Genomic DNA, 25,070 nt, shown 5'->3' on the forward strand with positions numbered 1-25,070 from the left:
GGGAGCGGAGTCCTGGTTTATCCAGCGTTCTTGTAACTAGGACGAAAGACCCCTCTCATCTCCCCCCCCCAAATAGTCTGACGATGCGTCACCGGCACCCGAAGGACGGGTAAAGGCTGCCCCCTAGCGGCTTCTCTGAGGCACTGATTGACACTGACAGGGACACAGTGAAAAGATTCTTGGGTTTGTGATGTAAGGGTTTTAAATGTTTGAAAAGCCATTGAAAATGACATGGTCGCTTTTAAATTACTATGAAGATTGACCCCCAAGCGCTTTCTTCAAGGGAAAGCATGTCGCCTATTTGATGAGCCTGCTATCACATCAGATTGACTATCACATTTAGAGAGTCACCTCTTTCTCCAGCTACATCCAGAAGACAGGATTTAGTCAACAGGCTGTTTGAGCCCAAGCAAATCCCCTTATTTTGCCAGTGTGGGGACAAAGTTGCAGCTGGGTGCTCTTACACTGTGGAGATGAAGGGGAAACAACCCAGAATCAGCAACGTGACTCTGGGAAAACCTAGGGCTTGGCCTGAGCTCTTGGCAGTCACATGAGGTGAACAGAGAGCTTGTACCCCAGAAGACATGACTGCCAGGAGGGCAAGGAGCATTGCCTTATGAAGCCTGACCCGCTGCATCAATACATTGCCTTGTGCCCAGTGAAGAGGCTTGGCTGAGGGAGACTTGATCTGAGCTCTGCTTACACAGTCACAATCGCCAAGGGATTCTGCAATGACTAATCCTCCAGTCATTCTCACTCATTGCTCATCTGAAGAAGACACTAATCAAGTTGACCTTGCAGTTCAGTTACCAGGCATCTTCTGACTGGATGGCTGTCCTGGTTTTGTTAAAAACAAGTTTCTCTTTTAGTGAATTTGCCTGTCAGCTAAAGCCTTCATGTTAGCTGCATTTTCCTGGAGAACCCAACACATGTTTTGGTTAAACCTACCAATGGAATGCAAACTTATTGATAAGCACAGATGGACATCTCGCGAGAGGGGCAACGAGAAACTGATGACCGAGAGACTGACCAATGGTGTATAACATCCCATTCACGTGAATACTTCATATAAAAGTGGGAGATCACGAGGATCTCGGCCCTTTTTCCCTTTTTCCCTTTTTTTCCTCATGGCTGACATTAGGAGAGGACCTTGCTGGTCGTCCCTGCGAACTGAGGCCTAGTGAGAGACTGAATCCAGCTCTGGTTGGCTACAGAGTCTAATCCAGGACTTTGGGTGCTGGCTCTGCAGTTGCTGAGACTTACAAGATTTGTTTTGTATATTTTGTATTATTTTCTCTATTCTTATTAGTAGCATTAGTAAAACATCTTTAATTTTTCCAACTCTCTTCTCTCTGTTCTTCTTTCCCTCCCGATCGCCTGTCCTGAGTGGGAAGGGGGGAGAGGGAGGGGCAAAAGGGGGAAGTTGGGGGGAGAGGAGGTTAACAATACATCTGCCAGGGTTTGATTGTCACCCCGCAATCTTAACCCTCGACAATGGCCTGCTAGTGAGAGAGCACCAGACCTCTGGCCTGGAGGTCTCCTACTGTCAGAAACAATGCAAGGCACCAGGGAAAGCTCTTTGAAGAAGATACAGCTACATGCAGGCATTTACAGCTGACAATGCAGGATCCAAGAAGAAGTTGAGTTACTGTCCCTTTCATCACCTCTGAAGTTTAAACATAAGCCATGCAATGCAGATTTTTGTTTGCTATGTTTCAGGGTCCTGAAGCTACCTTGTACCTTGATGCAGAACCTAATGTTCGTTGATTAACCTTGATTCTTCCCAAAGAACAGTACAAGGAAAGCCTGTATTCATACAGGAATGAAAACCCTGTCTCTTTCAAGAGGGAAATACACTTTGACTATCTGGCTTTTATTATTTTCAAATAATCACACAGAAGTCTCACCATCAGAAATCTACATTGTGAGGGCAAACATGTCATGCCACCTTCTACAGTTTGTCTGTTAGTTCACAATAAAACTGATTTCCAGAGCTGAGAATGTTTCGGTGTCCTCCTGTGCAAGATTTTTATTTCCTCTTCCTCCCTAAATGTGCATATCAGCAATCAGAGGCCTCTGTCCTTGTGTGTCACCACACCATGCCAGCTGACAGCAAGAAACAGCTTAGCTTTAAGGACACATTCGCACTAGAGTGCGCAACACTATTTTAAGTTTCCAGGACTCTCCTGGAAAGCTGTATAGGTGGTGGATATATATCCATTTCAGGCTCATTGAGGCAGAGTGCAGACTAATGGGTCACATGTAAGGGAATCCCAGATGACATCTATAGCAATTATTTGGGAGTTGGACTCGATGATCCTTATGGATCCCTTCCAACTTGAGATATTCTATGATTCCATGATTTGAAATATCTTTAAGGGTTTGAGCTTCCCTTGTAGAATATGGTAAAGTTAGACTGCTCTTCCATTTTCTTCTCCCAGCTCCATCACTTTGCTGCAGTAAAGAAGGGATGTCTGGGCATGTTAGTGCTGTGTCTCCCCCTAATTCCCACTATATTCAAATTTCACTACAATATGAGGGTACCTAGCAGGGAGCTTAGAACTTACTCATTGTACATAGAACTCAGATCAGGGAAGCTGACAGTTGTCTCCAGGATGAAAGTGTTACCAGGGCACCAAGATTTTGCTGGACAAAGAGGTCCAATTTGGCTTTTAACTTAGAAATAATAAAAAAAAAAGTCACAGATAACACGGCATAAAAAGGTTACCCTTCATTTGAGCAAGCTTAAAAATCTAATTAACAAATGCACTATTGTTAGCCTGAATCTCTTAGCAAGCACAATGGACGGACTGTATTTGCCAGGTTACAGAAAAGGGAGTGAAGCTAAATTATTTGTCCTTCAAACCTTGAGAGCTCTGGTATTCACTGGGCAGAGGGAGTGGAGGGATTCCAGACATGCCATCATCGAGTGCCTCAACTGTAAACTCCTGCAAAAGCTTCATTATTCAGCTGTATTCAGATGAATCACCACCCAAGGTTCCTAAACAATAATAACATTACATTAACATTTCAGTAAAAGGCATTAATAAAAATAACACAGATCAAGAGCTTTTTCAATTAACCATCCCTCTAAAACAATCTGCTGAAAATTAGACCCAGGACTTATCATATACTACTTGATATAGATCAAGCAGTTCCCATATGTTTCAAAAGAGCTGCAGTTTGGTCAGAAGTACACACTGCTATTTCATGGGTTAGCAAGATATTAACTAGCCCTTGTGTCTGTACAGATGATAATAACACAAACATTAATATCCTTTTTGCAGGAGACCACCTGCTTGTGCAATACTAAGTCATTGCCACAGCCCCAAATCCCACCAGTGTGCAAAGCAACAAACCAACCAACCAAACAAACAAACAAAACAAAAACAAAGTGATGCAGTAATTTTCCCACGAGTAGAACAAGTGTAAGAAACAACTGCTGGGCACAATCTCACACTAATGGGATCCATGAAAACCATCCAGTAAACAGATGAAGGAAAGAATCTCATAGGAAATATGCTGCTGTGGCTCTGACTCCATTAGTGAAGAAGAAAAAATGCACTAATAATGGGAATGTGATTATTCCACAGTCTGCAAATTAACTTCTCACTCAGCTCACTTTTATCCAGCTACAGACTTCTCACTGCTGTACAAAGACGCTTTTCATTCATCTGTCAGAAATGAAAGGAATGATCACTGAATCAGACAGGGAGGGCAAGAGGATTATTATCCACAGTACTCCAGCAACAGAGCTCTCCCTGCAGTCTTTTCCCCATGCCAATAAATGAGCTGGGAACCAAATGGATGCCCTTGCAGTTATGTACAAATTTGCAAATCCTTCTCAAAAATTCTGAATTTTGTTGCCCAAAAGCATTTCTATTCACTGTGCAGCTTCTTTCCCCTAGAGCAGCTATTAAGGCGTAAGATCTGTCAAATTGTGCTGAATACTCGGCAGAATAACTCTTTAGAGAGCTCTGATCTTCAAAAGCAGCATTATGGACTGGAAAGAAGTGGTATTCTAATATCATGGGATGCCTAATAACTCTTAGAAAAGCAGAAGGATTGCTAAGTTAGCACTTCTTCTCACCTTTTAGTTTAGAAATGGACTTTTCTACAGATGAGCAGCACCGGCCAGCTGTGACTGTTTTTTCAATCTGGTATATCAGCTAATCTTGATAATAGAAATGAAAACAATATTTAGATAGAAAATATCCTGAGGAGAAAACCAATTTATGGAATTAAAAGTCCAGAAAACATGTGCCGTAGAAGTAACCATTTAATCATAAAAGGTGACTGAAAAGGACTCGGAGATGGTCATTAGGTCCATCATGCTGAAACAACCTGAAGATAATTTAGGACTTAAACATAACTGTGAAATTTTAGGTTTCACAACCTCTTTTCAAAGTTCAATTAGAGAATCTAAAATGTAAGTGGTCCCTACGTTGAGGTTTAAAGGCAACACACATTAAGTATTTACACAAGTGTATTTCACAAAGAATGAAAAACTGAGCTTTGACCTGCACTATCAAAGCAGTAACTCAGATTTGTAAAAATGGACACTTTGAGCAAAGCCAGGATTTTTATGCCAGTTCCAAGCCTGGTGGTTGCAATTGATGCAATTCTTTACTTCAGAAGACCTTCAACCCCTTCAGCAAACTCTGTGGCTTTGCAAAAGGACATCGTCTTTTATTTCACATTGAAGAATATCCTCTTCCTCCTGGAGTAAGAGTTTTTGAAGGAAGCTCACACTGGCATTAAAGCTTATTTCTAAGCTTTGTGGATGACACTGAATGCACAAACTGCTCTCAAAAGTACCTGTGAAACTCTGGAAAGACGTTTTGCTGAAAGACCACTGGTCATTTCTTTAACCTCTTGTTTACGCTGAAGCCTTCCCAGCACTCTAGATAATGAATATCTAAAGGGGTGAATAAATATAGAATATCAAAAGAAAGCACATATGTTTACAGCCTGCTAAGAACTGTATCCTGTCTATATCAAATTTATTCTAAAAGTGCCTGAAAAACACCCACAATATAAGACTTGTCCAAAAGCTGGAGTTAATAACAACATATCAGCGGACATATCTGGCAGTAAACCTGTTTATGACACAATCAAGTAGAACCTACCTAAGCCACACCTTAACATATGAGCAGCAGATCAAACATTTACACGATACCAGAGTGGAATGTTATTGTACTCAGGGCAAGTTTAAAATAGCCTCTTTGTTCCTGCATTGCATCCCCTGTGTCTAGTGAACACAGAGATCCCTAGCACCCACATCTGTGGTTATATGGAGGGTGGAGTAGCCATCAGACTACTTTACCTGTAAAAAATTCCCTGCCCTTGTTACTCAGAGTAGCTTTGCAATGAAGTGCAGAAGGGGCTTCTAACCAGTAGGTGAAGGAAAAACCTTTTCCTGTGTCCTGTGAAGATTTGTGGCAAGCTAGAAGCCTGCAGCTGGAGGAAAGATGTTTCCCTCTTATCTGTACTGATAGTAGCAGAGTGAATATTTACACCCTTTGGAGCCAAGAAAAGAAGAAGAAAATACAACAGGTAAGAAAAATAGGCTACGTATATGTGTGTGTGAGGGTGAAATAAAACTAAGAGATGTCTGTATATGCATATTGTAAATCCTCAAAGATGCTAATTTGCCAGCCTTCACACATTTCTGTGCTGGTTCTGATTTTCTTGACTCTGATTCCAGTATATTAGTCAAAACCATTGAAATACTTTTAAAAAAACACGTGGTATCTCCCGTCCGCATACATGCTGTGTGTGCACATAGAGACACCACACGACGGTCACTTCCAAGGGGAGGGAGAAAGAAACTGCCGCCAAGTATTTTGACAGTCTCAGCAGACTCACTACTTCTCTGGTCCACACACATCAGATTCATTAATATAGCTTGCAAGGAAAGGGGAAAGGTGAAGAATTCAGCCAGCCTCAGTAAAATGTCATGCTCATACCAGCTAACATCCAGCTTTTCCAGCACATTATGGTTAGCATCATTCCTGCAAGAGTTTTTACTGAAAGGATGATCCCAACTTTCAAAAGGATAGTTCACTAGAAGGTGCTGTAAGTGCACGAGTGCCAGGAGTTTCAGAAGGAGATGTGCAGTAATGCTGGAAGCCTTGTTCACTGTGACAAATCCACACAGCATGTTTGAATTCAGACACTCCTTAGTGCCATACATTGGATTTACCAAAACATTTGGTGTCCAAGGGGAAAGAGGCCTAACAAGAAAGTACTGAGAACCAAGAAAAAGCCATCACCTAACACCAGCTGCCATTCTCCCTGTGGAGTTGTAATGCTTCTTGCTGTTCCCCTGGGCTTTAAACAGTAACGTACCTCTCAGGTGTTGCAGTCTGCTTACTGTGCCAGCGTTTGGGTGAGAACAGATCAGTAGATTGCTGAAGTACAGATCTTTTGTCCTAAGTAACACTGCAAGGCAATTAAAATAAGATGTATACAGACACTAAGTTCAGGATTACAGTATCTTTAAGCCTTCTCTTTTTTTACTAGAGGAAAAGAAAGATTTTAGTATTCTCAAAGGAAAAATAATTTTCATTATTAAAATAAAAAATAAGCAAGCAGCAGGGACTTTGAAAACTTATAGTTGAACCCATATTATTCACTTCCAAATGAGCTCAGTTCTTCCAATAAGTCTTTCAACACCATGAATGTCCTCTTTCACTGCCAGACTTTGAAGACCCACTCCAAGTCACTCGACATGTTGCTGCTTAGATACAACCAAGCACAGGAACAGATGAAACTAAGGCTTTCAGGCTTTTACAGTAGTAGAAGCTTTTTGTTCAGGAGGATCTTTGAACAATGTACATTCCAACATCTTAACCTTGGATTGAAAGCTAAAAAAATTGGGGGCATGTACTGAAAGAGCTCTGCTGGTGTGGTGTGTGTAGAGAATCCCAGGTTATTTTCCTTCTGAAAGGAATAAAAGAAAGTTTTGCTGTCTTTTTGGCAGCTTTCCAGGAATCCTCTGGTGAGATCACAGTGGTTCTGCATCGTACTCTGAAAGGAATCCAACTCCTCATTGTCCTTGGTGAAAGCCCTGCAGAGGATGGTCTCTACGGAGCTCAGTTCAGAACTGGCAAGCCTGCAAGAGCGTGTGTCAGCTTGCACGGCATAGACACAGATCAAGGTCTCAGTCACGCAGGTGCATCCCTAATTGACCAGTAATGATGTCAGTGAATTACAGTTCACGTCCCACATGCAGCAGACTGGGTGGCTGGGGGTTTCTGTAACACTGCAAGGTTTCCAGCAAAGCCAGCCAGGAACTCTCTACTACCTTGCCAACAGCTCTCTTTTGTAGTAGAGTTTAAAAGGATAAGAACTTTTCCTTCACAGCAAAGTTAGTAATTCCAAGCTTTCACTTACAAAACTCAGCTTATTCAATTGAACTGAACTGAACTGAACTGGATTATTACAGCCTTATCCAAACTTATCACAGTTTCTCTCACATGGTTTGTGAGATGGCATGGGAAGTTTCTGCTCTTGACTACAGCAACCAGTTTCATTTAATGTGGTTTGTAACAGAATAAAGGATCAGTCCAATTTGTGATGAAAACCAACTTGTTCTCATTAACAAACAGAGTATTCCAAACCATCTAGGAGTCCTTATCCAGGAGAGGTCAGCAAGTCTTGTATAGAGTGCTGTTTAATAACCAAGAGAAGGATATTATTGAATGTATATATATTCTTGAACATTACACAGTTTCCGTTCTCAGTTCTCCATAGGCAAAGTACTATTTATATTTAATCAGTTCCTAAATAGAATGGGTAACTAATATAAGATGGTTACAAGAGTAATGGTTTACCAGCTATTTTCTGCCATTGATTAAACACATTAAGAAATGAGAGATGCAGTTATTTTTTCTTTCTTGAACTGCCTCCTCTTCCTCATCACTGCAATGGCATCTGTTGTCTTTGCTTTCTGGTTCTTCTTCATTAGCACAAGGATGCAATGTTTGGGTTAAATATATTTACAGATGAAAGTCAGCAGTGAAACACATTACCAGTTTGGTTTATTTTCTGTTATGAAATTCAAGAGTTGCCCTGTGAAGAAACACAACTCAGCCACTTAATTCCAAACCTAGACTCCTCCAAGTTATTACTCACAGGTGATCTCTAATGTGACTTATAGTTCCTAGTGGAGAAACAAGCTTTGTAAAAGAAAAATAAAACAAACAGCACAAACCAAAACAGAGTCAGTCTCAGAGGTGAAAGAGTTTAGGAAAAGCTTAACACAAACACCACAGCAGCAGCCAGCTCCTCCTCTGCCTTCCCCACATGACTGATGATAATGCATTAAACATACCAGCACGTATTTACCTTGTTCTCTATTGAATCAAAAGCAAAGGTCCTGTTTTGTAACAAAATATCTACATATATCTGTGTTGCTTAGACTCTCAACTCTACCCTTTACAGAGGAATCAAGTCCTTGATCCACTTCTCAGCATCACAACAGTTGGGCCAGAATAAAAGAAGAGGTGGGGGAAGGCAATACTTTAATCCGGTTTTACTATGGGACACTTCATCCTGTGAAAAGGTGGCCTTACTTGAAGGTAATGCTAATGTTTGTTTAGAAAGGTGATGGTACTTTCATTACATGATTCAGAAAGTGAGGGGCACAACCTGTTTTCAACAAGTAGCTCCAAGTTTTAATGAGGAAACCCTCCTTTTGTATAAATGGGAAGAGCTTGTACTAAGAGTTACTCCCAAAGCAGGGGTGTCAAACTCATTTTCACCAGGGGCCACATCAGCCTCATGGTTGCCTTCAAAGGGCCGAATGTGATTTTAGGACTGTATAAAAGTAGGAGTAGATATTTTCTGACAATTTCCTGTAGTGTTTGCCAGTAATTCTTCGTAAAGGTCCCCTTCGTAAGTGTCATAAGCTGCACTTCCCTTTTTATAGGACTGCCCATCTTCAGATGACTTGCATGCATGTTCAACCACGGCTGCTCCGACTATAACTTGGCAAGACCCTCCACAAATTTCTGCTATGGATTTTCCATACTTTTTCTGCTAAAGTACCAGGTGAGTTGTATAATTGATTAATTTCTAACTCATTGTCTTGTACCCCTGTGTGTTACTATAAAGACTGTAAAGCAGCCTTAGCCACTGTGAGCTGGTACCCAAAAGAAAAAATGCTCATTTTTTCATCTAGCTAAATAAGAATTGAGAGAGCATTGGCTTTGAGAGTGGAATTACACAAAACTTGTGTTGGTTCTACTTAACAACAAACTAATGAAAAGACTTGAAGCAGCATTATGATTTCCCTTTGCAGTAGCTTTTCAGTGTTATACTCTCCTCTTCCTCAAACAAGAAGGGCTCTTTACTTATGTTATATATTATGGGAAAATTTGATATAAGACAAATTTTATTTCACTCACATTCTCATAACCATGCCCTCATAAGCAAGAATATGCTTATATCCGGGTGGTCTGACCAGGATTCACTGTGCTGACACAGAGGACAAAAGAACATACTTATCATGTTGTCACCATATCTCTTGGTTTAGAAGTCAGGTTAAAGAGAATGGGGCATGAGCAGAGCAGTAGTGCATTTACTTGCACACCCATTACTTGTATCATCTAAGAATACTTCTGTTTGAATTCATGTTTTATGAAAACCTGTTGAACACCCGCGAATTAAGCTCTGAACCTAGAAAATATGGTTATGGAGATCTTCTAGCTAGTTTATTTCAGTTAACAAGTGTTGGTATCTTGATTCCTCCATGTTTGCAAGTACTTGGTGGTCAGAAGTAAGATACTAGACCTTAGAGGAAGAGGTTTGGAATCATCAAGAGACACTTCCCAAGGCTATTTAAAACTGTGTCTTTAAACAATGACTTACATAGATCATATATGAAGTCAGGCTGGGAATGTAAGAGAATGTGTACCCACTGAACAGTATTTTGAGTGTTGACTCCTCAGTCTTTTTCTCATGACAGTCAGCTCTAAAGATTTAATGCAATTAAATTTTCTATTCCAGGTAACCTTTCTAAGAATTCATCTCCTCTTATTACAGTGACCTTTATTTCAAAAGTCTCCAAATTTCATTCCCATATACAAAGGTGTTTATATTACTACAATATACAGAAAATCAGTTTCCTCAAAATAAAGAAAACTATACATTTAAGTAGAGAATATTATTGCTATTAGAAATGTCCTTTGTAACTGAGAAATGAGATGCAACATCTGAAAAGTCACCAAATGTGAATAGTGAGATTGCTCAGATAGAAGCAGGAGAGCAGAAAACAGGTTTTATGGATTATATGGAACCATCTAGTCAGCTGACTCAGAAATAAGCATTTCTTGCAGACATACAGGTTTAGTATTTTAAAGGGAAGAGGTTCCGGTGCTCACTGGAATAGCCAAGTGTCTCAGCATCAAATTCATACCACTATAATGAAATTATAAGATTCTTAAAGGTGAAGTTTAAGGTTGAAAGTCCAGGTCACTGACTTCTAAATCTACACTGAAAATCAGAACTGGATATAAATCAGGATTATAAACCTCATACTAAAGAGAGACTATCAGAAACTTATCAAAGATGGTTAACACCTGAAGTATAGAGACTTTTTTCTAAAACCTCATATTGCAGTACTTGGCAGGTAAGGAAAAAACAAAAACAAAACCAAAACAAACAAACAAACCAACAAACTAAACCCCAACACACAACGGTCAGGAATCATTGTGGAATGCCACAGGCAGCACAGGGAAGTGACTCTAGTCTTTGTGGCTAGCACTTTGTGGCTAGTACCTGGAGCCCTGCAACTAATTGGGCACCAGCAGCGTAAGTTCTTGAGAAACTGCGAGGGAAGACAGAATGAAGTGGAGCTCAACTTTGGCCAGCAATATTCCATTTATAGTGTGGCTTATGTTTTCAGATAAACAAACTGAAAGTGTCTGTGCCTTTTTAAAAGTTTATTAGATGAAGGAAGAATGTAATCTTGTGAGAAAAAAATGGAAAAATATGGTGCTCAAACACCTCGATGGGTAGGATTTTTCTCTATTCACTCAAGTTTTAGGACAAGCATAACAGAGGACTGCAGCTGCATACTGGAAAAAGTTCAAATACACAAAAGAAAAGCAAGAACCAGTAATAAGGATGAGACAGCCGTACTCATAGAAGAAGCCAAAACAAAGTGCTGGAGACCATTTTAATAGGAACAAGACAAACTTTTCATGATCAGCTAGAAGAAAGGCCAATATTTGGGCAGGCCATGTCACAGTTGCAGTATAGCACTCTTATTTGTCCTTCTACATGGAGTTAGTTTACTAGCTGTTGTTAGCCAAGCTTTTACCTAACTTCTGGTTTGCTCACTGTCTCAAAGAAAGCTATGGTGATGTGTAAACTGCTAGTTTCAATAGACTGCAATGGAGGAGGCTGTCTTTCTTCTAGGATTTGTCTTTCCTCCCCAGGCAGAACCATGCCTAGATATCCCCAGAACACCTATGTACTGTACCTACTAGCCAATATTAATGCCAGTTATTCCAGCATCTGCATCTTCCACCAGTCACTTGATGCATTTTGTGATTAGTCACTCATATTCCTTTACTCAATTTGTATTTTAACTAGCAGCTAATGTAATGCTGAACTGTTGTTAATTAAGCCCAGCAAAGGAAATCACATCAGCAACTGGAATCACAATTACTCAGTTTATATCTGTGTGGGTACACTACATCCATGCACTGACAGAATGTATTCCTTCTGCGATCCATTGCCCGTGAGGTGCTGCAGCTCCTTAATTGCTTCACACACACAGACAGCGTGTGCTTACATTCCAAAAGCTGCCAGCATCATTAGTTCCTTTCATACTTCATTTCTCCACGCCAAGCATTCAGAGATTTCACAATCTGCATCTCCTCATTTAAGACATCACAGATCCCTTCTGCAGACTTTTGAGGGACTAACAAGCAAGATGTCTCTAGTTTATTAATTAGCTGCTTATCAGCCATACTCCACAGCTCCCTACTAGTTCAGCTGCTCAGTTACAGTAATTAGACAACCCACTTTTCAGTCTTTTATAGCATTGCCTTAGACAGAAAGTTTCACTGTCTCTGAGACTATGGTACTTTCTGGCAATTTTAGACATCTCCCGAATGACTAATAGAGAAATCCTGCTTTCTGTATTATTCATTGCAGTATTACAGCTCCCCATGCTAGGTTTTGTCTTGTGCACTCCACTGTCAATATGTACCATCACTGGCACCCTAGCATCCAGATGTTATCTGAAAGCTTCTTTATTTGCATCATTCAGACAAACAGTCAAAAAGAAGTATTCACGCTCTCTCTGATTCAGAGTGCTAGTAAAGTGGGTAGTGTTACTTTTCATGCTGCAATCCTTCTCAAACAGGAACAAAATCAAGCCAACAAACATACGCTGTCTCTGCTTCATGCAACGAAAGGCTTGCTTGTATGTCTGAATGTGTAATTTTCGTTAGCTACCAATAGCTCATGTACTCACAGATTCCATTAGTTAAGTACCTGACATGCAGAAACTTACAGAATATTAAAAACAGCCTTTTCTTTTTCAGCTTGCCAGTCAACCACAATACTGTGCAGTGACTACAACTAGAAGAGAAAAAATCCCTTAAATTTGGTTTAGTTAGATATTTTAATTTCTAAAATAATTCCTTGAAATACCAAACAGTGTCCACAGCAAATGGCTGTCCAGGTCCATAGCGATTCTACTGCTCGCTGCCTTGTCTATCCATTTATACTGCAGAGCTATTTACTTAGGCCAAGCTGTGGCTTCTTTTATCTCTACACAACCAATCGCACACACTTAAAAGGACATGATGTTTCTAAGCTGAGCCAACACAACTTCACCTTGACATTTGAAAGCAGGCAAATTAAATGTTTTTTCCATTCCTAAAAGGCCATGAGAAGCAGTGTCTGCCAGACTGTTACATGCTGTGCACACACTGGTAAGGCCACACCAGAGCATGCCTGCAGATCTTGAGCCCCTGCCACCTGTCTTCAAACATGCCCACAAAGCTCTGGTTCAGGAGGGGCCTGGGCTGTGTACTCACAGGAGCCCTTGGTCTCAACTGGATGACTGAGGTACCCAGGACTAAGGTCTACCGCAGGGAACACTTACCCTGTAGAGAGGCACAGTCTGGATCAGTCACTGCCACTGTATGCCAGATAAAATGTGGGCTAACCCTGTGAGACACAGTGAGTTATTTTTTCTCAGAAACAAATGCTAATAGTAAGAATGCTAACATTGCAGAAGTATATGATGATTATATCCTTCCCAGCAGAGAAGAACAGAAAAGTCTACTTATCTGTCACTGTAAGAGAACTTAAACTGTTTGTTCAAGGGGAGTTGAAGCACTTCATCATCATCTTGGTTTACTGACATGCAAAGTGCAGAATTGCCCCTCATATTACCTCATGCACAGACACATGCAGACAGTACATCTGTTAGCTGGTGCAGGCTGAAGACCTTAACAGTAGCCAACCCTCAGACCTCACAGCATCGCCAGTCACTGGCTTTGACCACCTGGTCCCTCAAGTAGCCAAATCTCAGACACCCTGATTTCTCCAGTATCTTAGATTTACAGACACTCCATCACTTGGCTTCCACTCCTCTTTCCCTATTTGTCAGCAAGCCTGTCTTGGTATTTGCTAGTGATTACACACTGACATATGTACCCACAAAATAATCACTCCAGTCTCTCCAGTTGCTGTCACTCTGAGCCCTGTGTCACTCTGAGCTCCTGTCATCAGCTGCCAGCAGGCAGACCTCCCATGCATATGCATTCACACAGAGAAAGCCCTGCATCCAAGTTAGAAATGGAGTTCAAAGAGAGGACAGGACAGACTGCACTGATCCGGCAAGGGCATGGTCAGCTATGACCTGCCTCTGTTTACATGTAACCAACCTCTTTTATCCCCTTATCCCTCTCTTTTCCCACTCTCTTTCTTCCTTAAACCACGTTGACCCCCCTTTCTCCACCTTTGGTTCTTTCCCTACACATCCCATAATAAGTTTTTGTACAATCCCCGTACAATCCCAAGATGCGCTACCCCACATCCCATACCTCCAGTCCCCTACCTCCAGCCTGTACCCACTCTCAGTTTGCAAGGTGCCCCAGAAAATCTCTCTGATTGACTCACAGCAATGGGTCTCACTCCCACTCCATGGCGCTGACGCCCCCCTGGGATGCCCCAGGAGGGGCTGGATTGGAGCCTCATTCCTCTGACTGGGTTGTTGGGGTTCCCCTAGCTGCCGCTGTGCCTCTGGGCTCCATGATGTGCGGGGAGTAAGCCTTTGAGCAGCCACAACAGCTTTAGATATTTCATGATGTAGCTGTTAGTACTTTAGTTCCAGTATTTTAGTGCTGTAGTTTCAAAAGACTTTTATACTTAATGCACATGTAAATGTCTTCTTTAAAAAATTGTTTATACAGCTTATGGACTATTTCAGACTGCTGAAGAATGTTTAAGATGTAAACACAAGTTTTATCTTGGGCTCTGTGCAGTTTATGCATTTGATTGTGCAACTGTGAACATGAAGTTTGGAGAGGAAATGAACAGGGAGCGCTAGCTCTCCACAGAAAGAGCTTCTACAGTTTAGTGAGGTAAGGTTTTACAGTCATTTAGGTCAGAAGTAGTGCCAAAGTGTTCCAAATATCTGCTCAAGTATTTTATATGCATTAAACTGTTCCATGAGAAACCAGTGACTTCATTTGTCTTCACTTCTTAGTTTGGTAGAGTGATGGATATCTGTGACACTATTCTGCTTTTTTGGTTTCTGGGGTTGTTTTTGAGCGTGAGGAAAAGAATGCTGTGCAACTGCTCTCTTAAAAATTCCCTTAAAGAAGATGCCAACAGAGAGTTTCTTTCAGCATATTACATTTTCTACCGGCTACAGTAAAGGCCAGCTCCTTTACATTCCTCAGCTCACACTCTAGATGCTATACAGTGGTTTTAGATTAACAGGTAACAAATGAGATAGACACAAAGCTTTAGTGAATATTAAGTGAATGCTGTGATGTCTTACGACACATTGAAGATAAATCAGGCATTTAGGCAGGCTGAATCTCAGACTCAATCAATGTATTGAGGCTGGCCTAATGTCATGCAGGCTTCAAGCACATGTGAATAGATAAACTTCAGTCCTCTCACAGGAAAATGATTTTGTGTACCTGCTGGTACACACTTTTTGCCCAAAAGCTGTCTCTTAAACCAGGTGAGGTTTCAGATCATGTAACCACTCACTTGCAGGTACTCTACATAGAATTACACACTGTCACACAGAATAACCACCCTGTACGTCTCAGAATCCAAGCTGCAGGTGTTCAAAGCTTGTGTCTTACTCCACACCCAAGTATTCAAAGGCAGAGCCAACTGTCCTCACAGTCCAGGTGCTGATGCTTAACTAAGTGACAGATTTTCCAATCAGATATTTTCCTTCTCAATAAGGACTCAGTGGAACCATCCTCAAGTACTACACATTCCAACCTCTGCCCTAGTATTTGGAAACCAAAATTAATGCATAATTTCTAAGTGTGGCTCATCACTTCATTATTTAACATAAAAGTGGTTATTTTCCTCTGTATCATTCTAACCACACTCATGTAATTCAGTGAACAGAGATGAATTTATTTTTCAGCATCACTTTTTTGTCATTCTGTTTATCCATGTCTGTGGATCTCACACTTCCAATACTAGTTCTCTTATATTCCTTGTGACTAGCCTCTGCTTCTTCTGGGGTGTCCTGCTGAAATGCTTTTCTTAATGGCAGAATAAAATCTGCTTGTCCAGGGGACAGGTTAGGAAAAGTGGCATCAATATACTTTTGAAAAGCTTGTCTTGTTGCTTGTATTTCAGTTTCCAGACTGTCCTTCCAATCTGTCATCTTTTCCAGTTCTTGCGTGAGAGTCTTTATCTGTTCTTCTGCTGCTTTCAGCTTAAGCACCACTTTTTCCAGCTCATCAAGATGTAAGGCCTCTGCTTCTTTGAGCTGTTTTTCAATCTCAATCTGTTTCTCTTTTTGTGCAATACTCAGGGCAATATTAATCTCATGACATTTTTCCTTGTTTAATTTCTCTATACTCTTACGATGTAGTTCCTCAGCTAACATACTTTCTTCTTTGAGTTGCTCTAAATGCTTGCTATTTAAAAAAAGAAAAGGAAAGATTTGTAGGGAACGCCTGTTATTACAACTCATTTAATAAAACAATTTGAGTCTATTCAGGTGGTTGTAAAAACTCTGTCATTCAACCATGAATGTACATGAAATCAGAACTTGATGTAGGACCTCTGAAACAAAATAGGGTAAAACAAGGCCAGTGATGACGCAGAGAAAGGCAGCTGCAGAAGATTCCATTTCTGCATGTCGCATCCAGTGACAATTTAATGATGCTTGCTTCCAAATGAAAAATAGAAAGGATTACTATTTCATCGTTCATTCAGGTCTCTGTTTGAGCTAGCAGTTAAGTACACACTGATTTTCAAATAGAGTTTGAACAACTCTGTCCCCAAGCAAAAATGCTGTCTTGAAGTGGAATCGAAGAACTGATTTCTAGCCTACAGCTTCATCTGAAATTTTGTTTAAGTGGTACTGAGAACATCTTTGTGCTAGCACGTCAGTAATAAAACATACAGTTTATATTACGTAGTCAAAACATTATGGATGCTATTCACTAGAGCTGGCTCAGGGACACGTAAAGAATGGTGCACCAGGCATCCATTAAGGTTACTGAGCCAAATACTTCAATGTAGAGAAAACAATTTCTGCCCTCTGTTACTGCTCCCTCCCACTTTGCTGGAGATATTTTTTCAGAACTCTGCTAACATGAAAAGTTAGAGACCAGCTAAGTTTATGTGGGATGTGATTTATCTTTGTTAGAAAGGCCATGTTTTATAGTGAAAATGAAGGTATTAAACAATGGATCAAAACTTACATGTGACTATTCAGAAAAAAAAAAAAAGCATCTTACAAAGGAACACACCTGAACTGATTTTTTCATTGTAAGAGTATAGTGTTATTTTGTTGTTTGTGCCTTCAAAAATTGAAATGTATCCCACTCTTAAGGGAGAGAGGTGTGTTATTATTTTTACATTACAGCTCTTCAAGTCACAATATGAACACGACTTTTTCAGTTTTGCATAGAGGTCATAAATGGCAAATAGGCCCCTGAGATCTTTATTTCTGATGACTCTAAATCAGCCATAAAAAGTAAAATTTTTGGATCCTTGGTTGGCTTCATGATCCTTCCTTTTAGCAACAAGATACGTTGTATTTCTACATGGGGTGTGAGCAAGACAGAGTGAGCATGCAGCTCTTGCCAGTCACATTTCCAAATACCTTTTTTTTTCCTAAAGGGTTTACCAATCTTTTCCTAGAAGACCCACATTTAATCAATGCTGGTGCAATTCCGATCATTTTCTTTAGCAGAGCATTTTTGTCAGCCAAGTCAAAGGAAACACTAAGAGTACCTGTGCTGCCTGGCTGCTTCCTTCAGGGCTGCCTCCCTCTCTTGTTTCCTGGCTTCGGCCACCGCTTGCATCTTCTCCTGGGCACACTCCATGAGGGCACACTGAAGCCTATGAGCCATGCGCTGCTCTGCAGCTTCAACCTCTCTCTTCTGCTCATCCTCCATGTACTTCTTCATCTCAGCCTTTGCCTTCCTCACCTCTTCCTTAAGCAAAGTTAAAAAGAGATGTAAGTAGTGACAACAACTTATTGTTCAGTTGTGTTTAATCAATCCCCAGCAAAGTCCTGCAGAACAGACTTCAGGAAAATATTGCAGGGCAATTACGGTGATTTACTGTAGCATCATTCCACATCATCCATGTTTTCTACACAAGGCACAAAAAGTTCCCTGATATATTTTCTTCACAAGTTCACATGGCCAGTGGCATGGTTTTAGAGTGAGACAGAGAAGAAGCTTGGTCCTTGGAATACTTGGTCAGCAAGCTATTGCTTGGGCTGATAAATAAAGGTATGAGAATACTAATCTTAGGTGGTCTGGATGGACATAGATCTGGAACCTCAGACAGTTCAGTATATACCAATATACTTCTGTTGCCATTATAGGCCAAGCCTGATCATCCAGGAAAGCAATCCAAACCACTTTCTGTCCAGTGATCTGCACTGCTTTGCCACCATTCACATTTATTTCCAAAAGCCCTAACAAGCGTATCCTCTGCGGAAATGGTAGGACATTATTGGGAAAGCTGTGGCTGCTTAGATCTTTGTGGGTTTTCTAATAAAGGATGACCAGAGTTACATGAGGGTTGCTAGAGATCTTTTGCACACCCAACTATAAGCTCTGTATTCTGTGTATTTTGGTGGATACTGGTCATTTGTCTACTGCTGATAAGCAGAGTGACAAATAATAGGACCTACGTACAAGAAGCCTAACTAAAGCCATTTGACTATTCGTGGTTGTGGAACTGCCACATCAACATTGCTGCAAAAAGACATTCCTGAAGCTATCAGCTGAAAGCAGTTCTCTTTGGCCTATCCTATATGTAAAAACACTTCAAGCACTCATTCACACGGATGTCTTAATGGCTGCTACTATCTGTTTGCTTAGACAGATGGTGAGTAAATTTTCAGCTACCACCTCTCCAAGCCAGCTGCTAGTGAGCAGTTAGCTCACTGTTGGGACACCTCTTAAAATGAACTACAAGAAGGACAAACCACCAAATCTAAAACAACTTGCAATCACTTTAGTTATATCTGCCTCTTCTTTTGTGTCAGCTGTAGGATTCTGTATCTGCTCCCTAGTCCCTAGTGACTGGAGCCAGTGTTATCAGGATAAATGGTACATGTTAAAATCCTGAGCACTCAGGTCTATGAAGATATATAATAGGCTTATGGCAAGTAATTGAATGATTAAACATGAGGAACTGAGCTTCTGCCAACTAGTGTCAGCAGATGCTATAACAGCAAAAGACAGAGCTCCCTTGGAAAACAGCTCCATAAAATGGAATTAACTCTGCTGAAAACTTAAGACCACTGTAAACCTCCCTGTTTTTCCTCTTGAAATGCCAAGCATATTGCTTTGACTGCCTGCAGTATAAACAGATAGCTATTCAGAAGCTTGTACAAAATCAAGTTCCAAAGCAAAACACTCCACCAATTCTCTGTGTGCCCTTCATCTGTCGGTGGGAGTCTGCAAGGCTAAGGATGAGAGGTGTTAGACAGACTGCGTAGTGCCTGACTAAGGAGTGCGTGGATGCTCTAGCGGTAAAAAACCCTGTGAAGCGTTGCAGAAAGCAGGAAGGTTCAGATCCAGAAGGCAGCTGCCTTTCTTTCTCTTTGTATATGTTTCAGTCTTTTCTTAGAAATACATCAGACATATAAAGCATGTGCTAAGCATCTATAGAAATATAAAGCTACAGTTGCTGTACTTCATTTAGAAATATACATATGCTGGCAGTCTTCCTTCTCTTCTACTGCACTTAGGGTCCAGGTTCAGCAAACAATTAACCACCTTTCTAGCTTCAATGGACAGAAAACTTCAGGACAGATTTAAAGTTAAGTCCGTATTTTACTGCCCTTAAGAAATGCACCTGATCGGGTTCAGTGACTGGCTGAATCAAGGCCTGACAATGAAGTCTACAAACTTCAACTGAAAAAATAATAAAAAAAAAAGGAAAAAAAATGTTAAATGTGCTGAAGTGAATTAAAAATCCAACCAACTCAAGCTCACATCTCATCTACCACAAAGACAAAGCCAGTCACCCTTCAGGCCAAGTACTTCACCTGTCATCAGAGTTAAAATCTCAGATGAATTAAGGTCCTGGTTTGGGCAAGTATTTAAAAAAAAAAAAAAAAGAACAAAAATTAAAAAAAAAAAGATATTCTTGGTTATCAAAGACATGGTTCTGTCATGCTGGCTATTTCCACAGTAATGAAAGCAAACCTGTTCATACCCTTAATTCCTCTCCAAGTTTTTGTTTAAGGTCTCGTACAAGTGCACTGTGGTTAGCAGCTGCCTCTTTGAGAGCTTTATCCACTGCATCTTCCTTGTACACTTCAGCCTTTAAAAGAAGTTAAGTGTAGCTGCTCAGATTCTATTAACATCCTATTAAGATGAAGCAGAGGTTACATAATCAATAGTTCTGTATTTTCTATTTAAGAAATCAGAGCAAGTTACATTTAAAACCAAATGGCAAAATCCATTTTCTCCCATTTGTCAATCTTACTGCAGTGATTCCTGTTAAAATGTGGCCACACAATAGCACTAAGCCACCACAGCTGTAACCTCTAGACGTACATATAACACAAATGGCAGTTTTAGAATCTTCCATAGCACTATGGGGAATCAAAAACTTCTGTGTGCTTTAGAGGCCACTTTCAGACCAGATGTAAAATCTGTTATTAATGCAAAGTATGCATTGTTGTGATCAGAAATATGCACAGACAGAAATCTGTGAGCAAAGGAGGAGATTAAATTAATGACAGCTCTATAGCAGTGGCCTCAAAGTTCATTAACTGTCTTTACGCTATAGCAATTATTCCAAAGAATTATCATCATTTAAATGACAGGAGTCTAATTTAATTTACCTGAGACCAAAGCTCAGTTTTCATTTTTTCAATGCGCTCTTGTATCTCTGCCTCCTTCTTTTCATGTTGTTGTTGTTGAATGTCTGCTCCAATCTCTGCACAATCAATATAAGCAGATCACGCATAGCAAACAAGCAGAATGCAGAAACCTGTGCCTCTCTCCCAACCCTTTTGCTCGACTCTGCTTCTGATTTAAAAATCAAAAGGCTAAAAATCACGTACCCTCATTTCACACATAGGAAAATACATTTATTATTGCTTGTGCAGTTCCATAAACGTAGTAGGAAGGTGCAGAACCCAACTCTCACCTTCTAGGCAAGGCTGCACAACAAGAGAGCATCACGGGTGTCCCTCCTGACTCCTTGTCCTGACAGTCATCCACATGGTACAAGCAAGAGGTCAGTCCTCAGCTTTCCTGTGAATGATTCACCTGTTTCTGTTTTCACCTTGCGGCACCTCAGGGGCTGGCTTTGCTCCCTTTAGATGCTATAGGTGAGACAGTGCCCTCTTTGCCTCCCTGTGCCCTCAGGGTCCTCCAAGGCTTTCTTGCGCCAAGACACCCTCAGATTCCTTCATGCTGCTCTTGGGGCACACAATGGATTTTCTCAGGGTGGTATGGCATGACTCTTCAGCACCAATGTTTGCCTAGAAGAGAAGCAACTGCAGGGGGAGGTGGATAGACGCCTTTCCGCAACCCAAAACTCTCCTCCAACAGCAGGATTTCAGATCCTCCCCCTTCGCCTTTCCTACTCAGTGCCAGGCCTGGGCATTGCTTTGGATCCCATTCTACATGCCTGACAGGGCCAAAGAGTCACATTTTCCCAGGTTTATATAAAGGAAAATGAAAAAGGAATAGAGCCACCAGAGATCTGGCTTTCACACAGCCACTGGAGGATTAAGTCTCCCTCTTTCACTCCAGTCCTCTTTGCCACTCCACATGGGTGGGCAGAGGCCTCTCAAGGAGCTAACACAAAGTACATGGAAAACAGCAGCAGGATGGGACAAAGGGGTCAGCTGATTTAAATCAGCAAAATAGAAGTCCAACAGTGCATAAATATTAGCAACAAGCATGTTGTGCTCTGGCTGCACAGCTTTTCCCCAGTCCATTAATATTAAGCAGTAAAAATAAAATAATTGAAAATAGACTGTGTCTGGCCTTCTGGTCATGTTTCACACTCTGTTTATTGACACAGTGTTGAAGCCTTGTGTTCTGAGAGACACACAGCACTCACCCTGCTGCCAGGGATCTCAGTAAACTGATAATCTCTTGGTATTGTTTAAAATAGAAACAAACACACTTCTCTTCACAGTGCACATTAATTAAAATGCACAACATGATTTCTACAAAACTTTGCTTACCAGAAACCTCTATGACAATTACGCGTAGCATATAGATACTTCAGATTCTTGCTAAATCCTCAACCATATGAATGGTACTGTATGTCTTCCTTCATTGTTAATGTTATGATTGTGGTGTGCCACAAAAAAATCAAACCTCCAGAGGCTCTGCAGAGCCCCAGTCTAAGGTCAGCAGCCAGAACCAGTTATAAGAAGGTAGGATTCAGGATAAAACAACCCAGCTGTGTCCTGTTGAAGGATGACAGGATGATCTTGGCAAACTTTACATCAAGCATAGTTCTTCCCAAACTCCTTGAGCCTTAGAAAACATTTGTTAACGGTGTTACAGCTATTCTCTTTTGCACTTCCTTATCCCCAAATCTGAATGCCTTAATGCACCACAGTTCGGCTGACCCTGTCCCCCCTCTCAATGTGCTGGATGTATTAATGTTCAGAAGGTTTTCTTACCAAGATGTGCATGACTTCATGACTGTCAATAACAGTTGGATACAACAGCTCTTGGAGTTTTCCTAAATCTCAGACTGCAGGGAAAGGATTTCAGAAACAAACTTACCTATTATATCACGATGAGTGTAATATCGTGTTCTGAAAGGTCTATACTCCCGAATCCGACGAAAAGTAGTGTTGGAAGGTAGTGGTGGTATTATTTGTGAACATAAAGCACAACAAACAAAGGAGTCCAGATCGGGACTTGTAATCATTGGGGTACTCTAGTCTTATTTTGTAGTACAGTTACTAAAATGTCAGAACACTATTCCTGATAGTTCTCTTGCCTGCAGGGATAAGCACTTACTGTTGCTGCAGAACACTTGTAAGTCAATGAAGAGAGAAAAATCACTGACCATTACTTTTTGCCAAGTTAGCAGAAACATTTGCCTTCAGACCAAGTTAGCTGAAACATTTGCCTTCAGATGAGGATTCACACACGCTGACAAGATCGTAACATGCTGTAGGCAGGTGAAGAGGGAGGGTTTTATGAAGTGATCCCTTCCCGCCTTAATACAGCTCCCTACATAGCAACTGTTACCAGGCAGGACTGTCTTTGCTCACAAAGAACTAACTTTCCCTGGTAATAGTTCAGCAGTGTCACAGCAAGCTTTGGCTTTTTAATGCATGTTTTTTTTTTGTTTTGAATGTCAACAATTCCTATTCAAAACACATAGTCTAAGGAGGTTTTAGGAGCAGCACAACAGCTACTGTTTCAGGTATCTGAATCATAGTATTTTCTTGCTCTTCTTGGTAAAGATGTGAAAACCAGCACAGACAATAAGGAATTGGCAAAAATCTGAAAGAGACTCTGCCCAGGAAATCATTTTGACTGTCAGGTTCTGTCAAGCCAGCTATCATCCATTGCATGTAATTATTACTATATTGAAGATGAAATTGAGGAAAGTGGAACAAAAGAAATTGGATTAGTGCTGTTTGCTTATCCTCCACATGCATAAGGGGAGTTGTGCTTTCAGAGTCAAGTGAACAAATTTTGTTACCAATATAGTTGTGTTTGGATTTTTTTTCTCCCTTTAATCCCTATATACCCATATTTTTTTATGTTATAAACCAGGTACTTAAAACAGCAAATGCCAGTAGTGACATGATGACACCCATTAATGTACTACGTTCTTCTTTATATTTTCACTGCTTTATCTCCTTTTTATATATAATTTTTGAGGCGTGAAGAGAGTTACCTGTACAGCAGCTACCACAAATAAATACGGAGAAGCTCCTTAATAATAAGGACAAGTCTAAATACTCTTCTATCAATCTGGGCAATTATGAATTAACCTGGTTAGCAGGACTTTACTCCATTCAGCAGATAAGAAGCTCCACCTCAGTAACTTCCAGATCCATATTCACTTCACAAAATATAATTCAGAATTTTGAGAACCCCAATCCCGCATTATTCTTAAATATGTGAAAATGAGAGAGACTGGGCTTTCTCACTTCAAATCATCTGCAGGTATGAGGATCAAAGTGTTTATTTTAAAAGCCTGCAGAAAAACAGGTTAAAATACTCACTGTAGTACTGTTTTTTGAATACTTCAGGTAAATCCATGCAAACATACAAGACTCAGGCATTTTAATGAAGTAGAAGAGAGCTAAAATCCTGTGACCCTTTTTTAAAAGAACGGATTAATTCTAAAGATCCACGACATCCTATCAAACAAAACATATTCTACAGGATATGCACAGCATGTGACAGTTCTGAATATTTGATCAGTTCACTTCGAAATTCCTTCATCAAAAGGCAAGTTGTTTCCTCACCTGCAAGCATTCAGATTTGCCCGAGACTCTGTTGTTGTGAGACAGCTAGGTTCACAGAGGGGAATATGCTTTTAAAGGCTGTAAAAATGCTATTTCTTTATAGCTTTATCAAAGCTAGAGCTCACTTCTCTACTGAGGAGGGGGGCAGCTAAACCAAGGCCCAGCTGAATTTAGGATACAGGTAACTATAACACACAATCAGGAAAACAGAGGTTCAAAGTGAAGTATTTGGAGGGAGATACAGAGAAAATCCACAGAGCAAGTGCTGTCCCTCAAGGCAGTCAGTTGCCTTTTTTGTCTTCAATAACAAGATCTTTCAGTAACAAAACCCAAAGCAACTCCTGGAGTGGCAAAGCAGATATCCCTGCACGTTCTTTCTTCTTTGGCCTGACAGAAGCCACCTTGGCCAAAAAGGGGTTAACAAATAGGTCTCTCAGCTTCTTAGGAGCCCTTGATGGGGCTGTGAACATGAGGAGCTGAATGGAAAAATGCAACCAGAACATTAATAAGAGCCCGTGGTGGAAAAAGGGCATGGCCTGATATGTGCCCTGTCCCACCATGTGCTCTGGAGTTTGGTTAATGGGACACCTTCTAGGAAATGTCAGGCACACAGAAGTAGCTGGAAAAGCTCACAGGAGAAGGCCTCAGTGCTGGAACAGGACAGCACCAACCCATACATTTTGTTCAAGGGGAAGGCTCACAGGGGATCACCTTACATGCTAAGGAAACCCCACAACGCCTACCCATCCTCCAGGCACACTCACAGCGGCACCAACCAGCAAACTGCTGAGGGCCCACTTCCAACCCACATGCAGGGCTGCTCAGCAAAACAGGGCTTGTTCAGGTTGGCATGTTCTTTTCTCTGTCTGTAAGAACCTGTTGATTTTAG

The 25,070-nt window shown here is 40.8% G+C and overlaps 1 protein-coding gene across 1 annotated transcript; it reads right to left on the reverse strand.

Annotated features, from left to right (window-relative positions):
* Positions 1-15,619: 15,619 nt before the first annotated feature.
* C3H6orf163 (chromosome 3 C6orf163 homolog) lies at positions 15,620-23,814 on the reverse strand. Its single transcript, XM_065834071.2, has 5 exons — positions 22,473-23,814; positions 20,561-20,655; positions 19,927-20,034; positions 17,479-17,681; positions 15,620-16,151 (listed from the first exon to the last, which is right to left on the reverse strand). Exons 1-5 carry the CDS (start codon positions 22,618-22,620, stop codon positions 15,620-15,622), a joined length of 1,086 nt encoding a protein of 361 aa, XP_065690143.2. The 5' UTR covers positions 22,621-23,814.
* Between the last annotated feature and the right edge of the window lie 1,256 nt (positions 23,815-25,070).

The sequence above is a fragment of the Patagioenas fasciata genome, chromosome 3 (genome assembly GCF_037038585.1).
Source record: "Patagioenas fasciata isolate bPatFas1 chromosome 3, bPatFas1.hap1, whole genome shotgun sequence".
Classification (NCBI taxonomy): Eukaryota; Metazoa; Chordata; class Aves; order Columbiformes; family Columbidae; genus Patagioenas; species Patagioenas fasciata.